This window comes from Amblyomma mixtum, chromosome 3, assembly GCF_055824585.1.
Source record: "Amblyomma mixtum isolate Tamu chromosome 3, ASM5582458v1, whole genome shotgun sequence".
NCBI classification, from domain to species: Eukaryota; Metazoa; Arthropoda; class Arachnida; order Ixodida; family Ixodidae; genus Amblyomma; species Amblyomma mixtum.
The window spans coordinates 100,027,761-100,040,572 of NC_143014.1; the positions used below are offsets into that span (position 1 = coordinate 100,027,761).

General features: G+C 48.5%; 1 protein-coding gene across 1 annotated transcript; it reads right to left on the reverse strand.

Moving 5' to 3' along the window:
- Window positions 1-2,446: 2,446 nt before the first annotated feature.
- On the reverse strand, window positions 2,447-7,099 carry LOC149351142 (uncharacterized). Its single transcript, XM_089580417.1, has 3 exons — window positions 6,769-7,099; window positions 6,180-6,296; window positions 2,447-5,562 (listed from the first exon to the last, which is right to left on the reverse strand). Exons 1-3 carry the CDS (start codon window positions 6,869-6,871, stop codon window positions 5,309-5,311), a joined length of 474 nt encoding a protein of 157 aa, XP_089436543.1. The 5' UTR covers window positions 6,872-7,099; the 3' UTR covers window positions 2,447-5,308.
- Between the last annotated feature and the right edge of the window lie 5,713 nt (window positions 7,100-12,812).

The following is a 12,812-nucleotide window of genomic DNA, read 5'->3' on the forward strand; positions in this document are numbered from 1 at the left end:
CGGCCCGAAGGGGAGTTAGCAAAGTAGCGCCGTAGAGATGGACGGTGAATTGCGTTGCGGCGGCGGTCTCGGCGTACTCGCCGCACAGTGATGGTGCTGAATGCGACGCTAAAGACCCTGTGGCCGGTCGTCACGGAAATAAGAGTTTAGCGGTAATTGTGCTGCATGAAGCGAACGCTTATTGCCCGAAGCCATCGCGTAGCGTGTCGCGTCTCCGTACTTGTGAGATGCGATCAGCGTCACGGGGAGAGGAATTGGCGGAGAAACGGCTGGCTCTCGATCGTAACCTCAACGCGTCAGTGGCGTTGGAAAGCTTTACCTCACCGTGTCACGTGCATAGACCTTAACACTACCCTTGGTTACGTTTGCAAGCGGCCGCGCACGAAACGCGACTGCGAATCGCGTCAAGTGCAACGCTATGAGCGCGTACGTCTTATTATCAAAAGCGTCAAATGCGAAAGCAAAATAGGGAGATATATTGTTTCCCGCCAGTACTTAAAGAAAAGCAGACAAAGCTAAAAGTCCACTGTCAACAGAAGCATGTATTTCACAGTGTTGGCGTTTCACTTACTCTCAATAGGACATGGCACTCATCTTTTGCTTTGTGAACATTAACTAAGCCTGCCTGCAAGCAGACTTCACGGACTTTATATAAAAGCACCTCACGAATGCATGGCATAGAGTGGCAGGTACATAATTTCATTCAAATAAAAAAAGGCTTTCAATAATGCTATTTGATTTCAATGTTTGAAAAGGCCCTCAATCTCGTTAATTCTGTCTAACAATGAGCACACAGCACTTACCAAGGGCATATAGGCAGGTACACCACTCGTGTGATGCAAGTACGCACAAAAATGTGAGAGGTGAAACAAAATTTGTCATGCCCATCCCTACAATTCCTTTGCTGTAGGACAACAGTAATGCATCCACAGCAGCACCAGGCAGCTCCTTTCAATGCAGCAAGATTCCTTGTAAGAGGGCAATGTGTGATGTCAAGAAAGGTGAAGTCGGCTGGAAAAAGATATCTTCACATATGCTACTCAACATTGGGGAACGGGACGAATATAGAGGGGGATAATGAAGGTGGAGTGTGATGCCACATCACAAACAGGTAATGCAGTGTGCAAGACACTTGCTTTATTTGCTTCATGCAAGTTATCGGTTTGGTTTATTGGGGTTTAACGTCCCAAAGCGACTCAGGCTATGAGAGACGCCGTTGTGAAGGGCTCCGGAAATTTCGACCACCTGGGGTTCTTTAACGTGCATGCAAGTTATTATCATATCATGCACATACATGCGTATTATCTAGTGCGCATGTCATATTAAGCCTGAACATGGCTCTGGGTCAGGTCAAGGAGCTGAAGGATAATAAAAACAACGGTGAGTTAAGAAGGAAGAACAGCAACACAACAAGAAAAGCACAAGCATGCACAGCAGCTAGATAACACACAAAGGGGGCAATAAATGCAAGGCTAACATGACCCACAGTATTTGAGGGAGGCAGCATCACAGACAAGCAGTGGTATTCTAGCAAAAGGTCTCTTAATGCAGCATGATAACATTGGATGATGTGGATTGGTTTTGGCAAGCCCTGTGCACGCCACGAGCAATCTACAAGAGGCCTCAGTCATGTTTCTAGCCTGATGTGCAAGTGCATGACTTTCCCTCTGTGCACACTCCTGACCACATACATATCAGGGCCATTGTTGGTTTTCTTTGAGGGGTGGATCACAATGCCGTTAGGCAACATTTACACCATACACTGATGCAATAAAGACCCTGTGATGCCACTATTGCGCACTGCAGGAGAGTAATGCTCAATGAAATGCGTTCACTCTCAAAGTACCTTCCTTTACTGTGAACTAAAATAGACAACCCTCTATGTACACTCAAAATATGATATCTACAGTTCAGTGAAGGGCACCATACCAGATGTAGGTGCTGAAATGTCGGAAAATGTCTGAAAGGACACTGAGGACTAATCGAAGTTGCTCTGCAACAGTAGATTACCACATTCCAATAACAAAGGGCCTACCTGTACTGAGAACAAAGCTTGTGTACAGCTCAGAGATTATTTGTTCAAAGAAGCAGTTCAAAATTACCATGGTGAAGTGCGTTGGCAGGAAGGCTATTACAGCCCTTGGTTGGTAATAACTTTATTAGTCCCACTTCAGTGGATCAGGTGAGGGTTAGTGAAGGGGTGTTGAAGAGGTCGGTGACGGCCCTCAGGCCACTTTAGGTGACCAGGCACTGTTTGGCTGCAGCAACCTTCAAGGCCCAGGCCATGATGCAAAGCTGAAGCTCTGCCTGTGAGCTGCGCAGAGAAGCCTCCCATCGCTCCTGTGATTCCACCCCTTGGAAAGTAGGTTTCGGTTTATTTGGGCAAGCCTGATATGAGCGTTTAAAATCCGCTCTGGTGCTCGAGCATAAGTGACAGGTTGGAGATTTCTCCCCTCTATGTATGTATTACACTCCACTGCATGAAAAAAAAAAAAAACAGAACACTTAAAATGCCTAGTGGTGTGTGCACATGGAGGGTAAATTGTTTTTTTGAGCATGATTAAGGCAGCTTGAAAAATGGTAAGCAAGTCTGATTCAGAGTTTCCACGAGGAGAGTGTTAAATAAATGAACAGAAGCTATTCACCACCAATATAATGATAGAACAGGTTGCAAAATGTTGATGAAATTGGAGTCATTGCAAGTGCCTGTGCATAAAATTTAAGCTCCCTGAAAAATTACCGTCTTGTACAGCTTTGCTGGCTAATTTCTCTGAAAGTTCTAGCAGAAGTATGAAACCAAACCAAGTCAGGTGGAAACAGGCTGCTATTCTTTTTTCACACTATAAGAATAATTTTTTTTTCCGACTACCACCAGGTAATATTATTAGTGCTGTATGGTATGTGATGGCATCGCAATTAGTGCTAAGAAGTTATTGGGTGCCATGTGCAGCCAGAAAAGAAAGGTACGGAAAGCCTGCACACACCACTGTCAAGGAGAGAGGCTGCCATTCAGCAGAAAACCCAGTGTTATCCAGCCGGCATTGCGTCAAAAGACAAGCTTCACGCGTGGATGTCCACAGTGAAAGTCACTGAAAAGAGGATTTGTAATCTGAATCAAACGTCAGCACACGTCTGAAACTACTTCACTTTATAAAATAATAGATTTTACGTACAGAAAATTAATAAATTTCTTTCTGCCTTGAAACCCATGACCCCTGGATCGCCAGCCAGGCACGCTACCAACTAGACCGTGTAGGCACATTGACTTTGCTGAGGTACAAAGGGGGGGGGGGGGGAGTGATGTGTGGGTGCTGTTGGCTTAATTTGAAGCCTAGCAATGTAATTACTGCAGTGAACTAGAGATGTGCCAATTAGTGAGAAACTAATTACAATAACATTACATAGGTGAACTGCAGTGTGGAAGAGCTCAAAGACAAGAATTGGGAACCTGTGCTGAGGCAACTCTGATAAATGTGTGAACATGAATGAAGAACAGTGACTGTGTGTGTGAAGAGAAACCGCTGCAGGGAGCCATGAACACTGTTGTGTGATACCCATGAATGCTGAGCTTAAGTGTGCCCCTACATTTTTGGGGAGCGAGACAAGTTGCATTGCCTCTTAGGTGTTGCAATTTGCTCAAAAAAAGTGGTGTCTTTTACATGCAGAGTGAAAAGTTTGTGGAAGCCATTATTGGCAAAATAATTTATTTCCATCACTGAACTTCATGCATCCTAGAATTCATTATGCAGCCTAACTGCGAATCATTACCTAGTGCAACAATACACATTAGCGAATATGTCTCGTCTACAGAGATAAGAATTTTTTTGGGACAGACTCATCTTTCATAACCGTTTGACAGTGGTGTACATGCACATTAGTGTTGCCTAGTTTGCAAACTTAAGTAGCCAGCAGTCGCCTTTGCTAAACAGAAAAATGGCAGCACGTACACTGATATGGTCCAGTCACACTAAGGGTTCAGGGGGTGAGCAGGTTGTCTAGGATTTTTCATAAAATGACCAAACAGCATCCCCAATTTGCATGAAGCAAAACGCAAGGGAACATGTCAATGAAAATGGGATCTAACAGAGTTTCACTGGGAGGACAGGTGGGCAGTGATCTTCCAATGCATGCAGAAAAACAACACAGACCGCAAATCCTGGAAAGAGAAAAAAATCCCAAACCTGGGAAGACCGCCTGAGTAACCCAGAAAGATCAACAAAGTTTACTACTACTACTACGACTATTATGATCCATTTCCAGTAGAATTATTGAACCGGATCATACCGTTCCAGCTACAAAATGCCATTTGGAGCTTTATTATTGAAACACAAATTACGTCCAGCTGCATAATTTATGCCTCCATTTACCTTCAACTGAATTAATGTACAATTTCTAGGTTTTCGTCACAGGTACAAATTTGAGCTAGAAGATGGGAATGGGTACACGTGTCAGAGCGCTGGCCAGGCTTTGCATTTTCATCTGAGAAAATGACCACGAAACAATTACGTGACTTTTCCTTCAGGAAAAATAGTTCACTGCTGTATAACTAGAAGCAGCATGTGAAAGAGGCAGTCGAAAGCAAGCACACAGAGGCAACCAGATGCCATGAGACAAAGCATGTTGCAATCTTATCACACAAACAGTGCTACACAAGACGTGTTGCACTCTGAAGAAGAGATGTTGCAAATGACTAGAGACACAGCAACCATGCTGTATGTTGAGGATGTTGTGGACTGCTAGCTCTCAACAAACACCAAAGCAAACAGAAAAGCACTGGTGAACGCATGTGCAGTGAACACCCTGATGCTAGAAGGAAAACATTTTGGTGGCTTCCTGTCTTTCACTGAACTTAAGGACCAAATAAAATGTGCGTTGTGTACAAGCAGAACACATAGGGAGGCACCACATGAAGGAAAGCACTTCTTCACAATCACCAAAGCATATGTTGAAGCACGCACTCAGCAAGTTGGCAGACGGTAGGTTGAAAACACTTGTGACACTTCCTGACTCACAAAAAACTGCAGCACCAGACAAAACTGATTTCTACTGTCATGCATACCACCAATATGGTCCAGCTTAATGAAGAACACCAAAATGATGAAGACTTCACCGGCTTCCTAGCAGTATGCCATCAAACTTGAAGCAGAGCAAATGTACACTGATTACTTGTGGCATAGCTACACGTGAAAACCGTGGCAGTGAGTGCAATTCCCGCACGCAGCTGCTGATCATGCACTTCCGGTCTGTCAGGCAGAATCCAAATGGTGCTGTGTCCTCCTCCTTGTTGTAGATGTTGGTGCTCCTGCTATTACCACCACTTGCCAGTGGTGTCAGGGTCCTGCAGCTGAGTGTGGATGAATGTGTTGGGTTGCACAATGCAAGCTGTGGTGACCTTCGCAGAGGACTCTTGACCATGCTGTACCATGGCCTTTGCAGACACCTCAGGAGCCCGGTATGGCCACCCAGCTGGGTAACCAGACCAGCTGGGAGGTGACCAAACATGAATCTGGTATCCTGGCTCCAGAGCACATGAGACCCCATGGTGAGGGTGGTCTGCCACATCTGCATAAGATGCACACCATCACCTGCACACTAATCAATGCTGTGCACTGAAATCTCCCAACGAGCTAGACATTGTGTTAGAAAATAGTCTAGTTTTACGTACAAATGTAAAATACGCTCACTGCAAAACCAATCATTAGTATCAAAACAAACTGTTCCTGTATAGCTAAAGGTACTTGATGGCAGATTTCCCAAACTGATGCACAGAAATAATTACTACAGTCTTTTTATACTCAAGAAAACCGCTACAGAATGCACTGCAAGCAAGGGCACAAGTTTAACTGTTTATGACTACCTTGAGTTTTTTAGTATATGCATGCTTTCGCATTTTGCACCAATCGAAATGGGGCTACCTTGACATTGTGGTCACTGAGAGAAATTCAAAACCACAGAACAACACTGCGTGTCACGCACATCTATCTCCACTGTCACCTGAAAAGTACAGACATGATTAATTTACATTATTTTCATATGTGGTTCTATTTACACTGTTCTTGCTTACTGAATAAACTATATATAAATGCAATCACATATCATTAGCCGTACGCAATCTTACTAAAGGCAAACATGTTATTCCTTAATGCTTGCCACTACACGCACACTAAGCGCGTGCTCACCAGTTTGACGATTTCCATGCGGGCAGCACATAAGAGAGATTGCACACAAACGGGTCATGGATGGATCCCGCACAGACTTCGTGTGAGCTGGAACCTTCACCGGCAGGAACAACACGCCTGTAAATAAAATGTACAAGAGTCATACATGTTTGTTTTTCGCGCGCACTAAGAGAGATGATTTTTTTCACCCTCCTACGGTCATTTCCACGTGATTGCTGTGTAACTGATGATGTAACACTGTTATGAAAATTTTACCTTGAATAGCAAAATCACTTTTGTGTGCTTCACTAATAATGCTTAAGCCAGGGTATAGTATTCTTTTAAGAGTTTCACGCATTTTTTTTTTTCCCCCACACTTAAGGAAACGACGCCTTCCAGCTGATTTCACCTATGCTGCCTTTCACATTCATCAACACCAAAAACAAAGAAATCGACCAACGTACTAGCATGCTGGAATTTGTTTTCTCAACTTTAGCCGTGTGCAAAAACTGAAAACAGTATGATGAAAAAAGCAACGCGAAATGCCGAATAAAAATTTCGGATTCGCAGCATGCATGCAAAAGGAATGAGAATGACGCTACACACACACACGGATATGTCTCGTCGAGAAGCCCGACACATTCCTGGAGTTTGTTGCTCGGCCGCGCGAACACCTCTCGTGTCATCCGCTCATCACGCGAGGCAAAGCCCATCCGTTCAGCGACGTTTCACAGCTGGCGATCGTCCCTCAGAGCTCGACAGTTTGGCACTGCTTCTCGCCGCAATGCATCCTTGCATAGCCACCACATATATGCCTCGTCAGATGATTGCACAGACGAGCTGTCTAGTCAGAGACAACTCGAAAGCATCGCGGTGACCTCGAAAGTCGCTCACCTTTCCCACTTCTAGGGTTTAGCAAACGACGAATGAATGCAAGGAGCAGCAAATCGCAGCGCCGGCACCGCCATTCGAGCAATTTTCGCGCTTCACTAACCGCACGGACGGATGATTTCTCACCGCGAGCGAAGGGTTTGCAACGGGAGAGCAGTTAGCGCCCCCATGCGGCTGTACGCTTAAGCTTTCACTATTAACGCTCTCGAGGGTTGCTTATTTCAGATGAGCTCTTACAACGCGATATCATTACATTGTGCAATCAAAACAAGACTTTTGTAAGCTTAGTTTTGTCTTGAAATAAATACCCGTTAAAATGCGGCTACCTAACGCCGTATAAATCAGCATTTCACTAACTCATTTGCATGATTCGGGTACCTTTCGCCGGGCGAAATGATGGCGGCGAATTTCAGCCATTTTTTGCAATGGCGGCACAACGTAAACGTGATGAAACGTCATTCTGACATCACTCCAAAATGTGTGCCTATCACGTGATTTACGGGATATTGTTCCAACCAATCAGATTTTAGGAAGTTGCCATTTCCGGTGTGCAGCTATTTTCTCCGAATTGGCAAGTCGAGCGCAAGTGCTCTCGCACGGACCGCTTGTAGCTTCTTTTCCCTTCACAATCACACATATGTACCAGCCGGGCACCAAGAATAGCGCTACGAAAATGCATTTTCAATGCCACGTCAAATCGACGTCACCGCGAAAAGTGCTCGCGTAACCGACCCTGATTGACACGCCCATTGACGGCGATTGACACTTCTGACAGCCAATCAGAGAGGCAATATGGCGCCGACAGGCGAATGTGAATATCGAGAATAGGGCCCCGAGAGCCATCATCCGGGCACTGAATTCCACTCATCCGGGCTCTGAAACGAGAACATCCGGGCACCGTACGAGACTTAACGAGATTTAACGAGACTCTCTAAGCCCTCCTACGGGACCGGCATACAAGCGCTGGTTGCTCTCCAAACGAGTCACAAAAAATACTGCTGCCAGTGTCTTCTCAATGTTTATCAAGATATCAGTCGAGCTGTGCATTTTATAATGCACGGAATTATAATTTCCGATTTCTAATAACGCGTGCAAAAAGCACATACATGCCACAATACACTTCGTAGTCATACGTGATCTGTTAGGGGCTTTGAGAGAAGGCCGCTTAGAGAAAGACAACCCGCGTCTTTCGGGACAGCAGCCGAGCACCATAACCACTGAGCCACCGCGGCGGCCATTTGAGGAAAGGAAGTGCACATACCTTGCTTCCTGGGTCAGTGGACGCCTGAATCGCGCTTATAGGTACGTGGGGTGATGAGAAAAAGATGTGGGCTGCTGGCATTAACAACTTTGTGCCAAAAACGCGGCGCTGAAGACATGGGCCCTCGGCGTTCATTGTGTTCATTGCCGTTGGCGTTGACAACGTTTTCCCACACCAAGCCCACCTGCCCTAAATCCCGCCAATCTATGGCAATAAAGTTGTTTCTCTCTCTCTCTCTACGCTCTGCGATAATTTTAAGGAAAGGAAGTGCGCATAACTGGCTCCCCGGGGTCAGTGGACAAGTATACATTCTTGTCAGGCCTGCGTCTCGTCGTGTCCACGTACGCTTCTGCATCGCCCTGCATTTCATGCTTACTCTACTCTCGGTTACGGGAGAGGCAGAGCTGTTTTTTCACTCTCTCAGTGAGTCCTTTATATTTTGGTGCTGGTATGTTTTAGTTCGTGTTTCTGCGCGGCCCGTGGCGCGGGCGTTTACAGCAAGGAGGTTGATCTACGGTTCAGTTCACCGCGCTAATTCCCGCATGCGCGCGCGCAGCAAGGCTAGATGTTACCGCACGCTATCACGTGGTGTAATCACGAAAGGACCGCCTTTTTTTTACTATATTTTTACTTTTGTAGCGGCCTTTATTGGCAAGAGATGACTGGTTGTTAAGGCCGGTTAGAGCGGGCAAGGGCAGGTCCGGTCCCGGAACAGTTGATGCTTTTGCCGCGCGTCGGTTCTGCTGCTTCAGCTGCCGATCGTCGTCTTCTCGCCTCGCGCCGCGCATCGCTTCTGTTGCTCCGTCTGCTAAGCGTCTTCCTCTTTACATTTGCCCCCGCGGGAAAAAGAGCCATCCTGGCGATTTAGGGAGTCAACAGGACGCAGGGGTCGTAATACGGCTTCAAACGCGAAACGTGAACGGTCTCGCGCCCACGTCGTCGGAGATCGGGTGATGGCGTCACGGGCTCAACGATGTAAGTGACGGGAGAAGTGCGCTCAAGGACACGGTAGGGTCCGTGGTATTTTGGCAGCAACTTGGTAGAGAGACCTGGGGCAGCAGAAGGCACACGGAGCCAAACAAGGGATTGCGGCTGAAAAGTGTCTGTGCCATGGGAGTGGTCGAAACGGTATTTCTGGCGCCCTTGGTCGTCAGACGTGAATGACCGGGCGAGCTGGCGGCACTATTCAGCGTGTCTGGAGGCTTCAGATACGGTTGTGGATTCCGACGAATCAGGATGGTACGGAAGAATAGTGTCGAGCGGCGAGGATGGTTCACGGCCGTATAGAAGGAAGAATGGTGAGAAACCAGTAGTGCTCTGCGTAGCGGTGTTGTAGGCATATGTGACGAAGGGGAGGACGACGTCCCAGTTAGAATGGTCTGCCGCGACGTACATTGACAACATGTCACCTAATGTTCGATTGAAACGTTCTGTCAAGCCGTTCGTCTGGGGATGATAGGCAGTAGTGGTGCGGCGAGTAATGTTGCATTGCTGCAGAAGAGATGAAACTACGTCTGACAGAAACACCCGCCCACGGTCGCTCAACAGATCACGCGGGGCTCCGTGCCGAAGTATGAAATGGTGCAAGAGCAAGGCTGCAACATCCCGCGCCGTAGCAGCTGGGAGGGCGGCTGTTTCGGCGTACCGAGTCAGGTGGTCTACAGCGACGATGACCCAGCGGTTTCCTGCAGCAGTGTAGGGAAGTGGTCCATACAGGTCAATGCCAACGCGGTCAAATGGCCTGGATGGGCAAGACAAAGGCTGCATAGGGCCGGTCGAATGGTGATGAGCGAGCTTGCGGCGCTGGCAATCGGGGCAGGAACGGACGAATTTTCGTACGTAGTTATACATGCCGCGCCAGTAATAGCGGAGGCGAAGCCGGTTGTAGGTCTTAAAAGCACCGCCGTGACCAGCTTGCGGGTCGCTATGAAAGGCTGCGCATATTTCTGAGCGTAAATGTTCAGGGATCACTAGGAGCCATTTGCGCCCATCAGAGAGGTAATTTCGGCGGTACAAAATCCCATCATAAACAGTGAAGTGGGCAGCCTGACGGCGGATTGCGCGCGGTACCGGCACGACAGAACGGTCTGAAAGATAACGTACGAGAGAAGTGATCCAAGGGTCCTTGGACTGCTCGTTGGGCATATCGTCCAATGACAAGGAGGCGCAGTCGATGGCGGGAGGAGAGGCACGTTCATTGGCTAGAGGTGAACGAGAGAGAGCGTCGGCGTCGTTATGCTTCCTGCCAGAGCGATAGATCACACGAATATCGTACTCTTGAAGGCGTAAGGCCCATCGGGCGAGGCGGCCATTTGGGTCTTTTAGGGAGGACAGCCAACATAGGGAATGGTGGTCCGTGACGACCGCGAAAGGCCGGCCGTACACGTAAGGCCGAAATTTCCCGATCGCCCAAACGATCGCCAAGCACTCTTTTTCAGTTACTGAGTAGTTTTGCTCTGGCTTCGTCAGGGTGCGGCTCGCGTATGCAACAACATACTCCGCATACCCCGGTTTCCGTTGAGCAAGAACAGCACCGATACCAACGCCACTGGCATCTGTGTAGATTTCAGTTGGAGAAGCAGGGTCAAAGTGGCGCAGTATGGGCGGAGAGGTAAGTAGACGGCGCAACGTGATGAACGCGTCGTCACAGGCAGGACTCCAGCTTGATAGGTCGCTACTGCCACGAAGAAGTGCAGTCAGAGGTGCGATGATGCAAGCGAAATTTCGGATAAAGCGCCGGAAGTAAGAACATAAGCCGATGAAACTGCGAAGTTCCTTCATCGTAGAGGGCTTCGGAAACTCAGAGACAGCACGAAGCTTTGCTGGGTCAGGAAGGACACCCTGTTTCGACACGACGTGGCCCAAAATCGTCAACTGACGAGCAGCGAAGCGACATTTCTTTAAATTGAGTTGAAGCCCGGCTGCCGCGAGGCATCCCAAAACTTGCTCCAGGCGAACGAGGTGCGTCTGGAAATCTGGGGAGAAAACAACGATATCGTCCAAGTAACATAAGCATGTTTTCCATTTCAGGCCGCGCAGTATCGTGTCCATCATCCGCTCAAAAGTGGCAGGGGCATTGCATAGTCCGAAGGGCATGACGTTGAATTCATAGAGCCCGTCAGGCGTCACAAAGGCTGTCTTGGAGCGGTCAGCGTCGGCCATCGGGACTTGCCAATAACCCGAACGTAGATCTAAAGAAGAAAAGAATTCAGCTCCCTGCAAGCAGTCAAGTGCGTCATCAATGCGGGGCAGCGGGTAGACGTCTTTGCGGGTAATTTTGTTCAGGCGCCGGTATTCAACGCAAAAGCGGATAGAGCCATCTTTTTTGGTGACAAGGACGACGGGGGAAGCCCAAGGACTGTGCGATGGTTGTATGACGCCCCTCTGTAGCATGTCATTTACCTGGGCGTCGATAACTTGGCGTTCGGTGGCCGAGACGCGATATGGGCGTTGGCGCAACGGTGTATGGGCGCCAGTGTCGATCCTATGGGTAACAGCTGAGGTGCGGCCCAAACGGTGGTTGGAGAAGTCAAACGATGACCGAAACTTATTTAGCAGGGCCTCAAGCTGGGTCTTCTGCGATGGCGAAAGATTCGCGTCGATTGGGCGCTCAAAGACGGCTTCGGGAGCGGGATCAGGAGACGATGGGGAAGAAATAAGTGAAGACACTTGCATGCGGCAGGGGTCATCCTCATAAGGGTCCCAGGCGACGATGGAGGCGAAAGGATGGACACGTCCCAGGCATTCACCGCGAAGAAGATTAGAGGGGCACAGGAATGGATTCGTCAGGGGCAACGCGCTGCAGCCGGCTGAGACGGTAAGGACGGCGAATGGCAGGGGTAGACAGTGACGAGAAGCGAACGAGTCGGACGGGATGAAGATGACAGGGCCGTTGGATGCAGAGTCGCAATGAACAGAGACGAGCACAGCAGAGCACGGCGGGATCACGACGTCATCAGCCACAATCAACTTGGAGCACGGGTTAGTGGAAGCGCTCACCGATGCGTCGCCGAATGGAAGAAGGGCGACTTCGAAACGAGTGCAGTCGATGACAGCTTCATGTCGCGAGAGAAAGTCCCAGCCTAAGATGACGTCGTGAGACGGCGATGCGAAGACGATGAATTCAACAACGTACAGAACGTCCTGAATAGTAACTCGAGCTGTACAGGCCCCCAAAGGCGCGATAATTTGCGAATTAGCGGCGCGAAGCATAAAACCAGATAGCGGAGTCATCACTTTTCGTAACTGGCGGCACAATTTTGCACTGAGTACAGATACAGCAGCACCGGTGTCAACAAGCGCGAAAGCATCGGTGCCCTCCACAGAAACGGTGATCAGATTGGCCGGAGAAAGTCGAGGTCTTGAGCTTGGCGACGAGCACGCAGTTCTTGCCTCCGGAACTGCGGGCACTAGTTTTCCGAAGGGGAAGAGGGACGACGGCGCATCGGGGAAACCGAGCGGCGACGCGGAGATGGAGAACGGCGGCGAATAGAGGAGCTGTA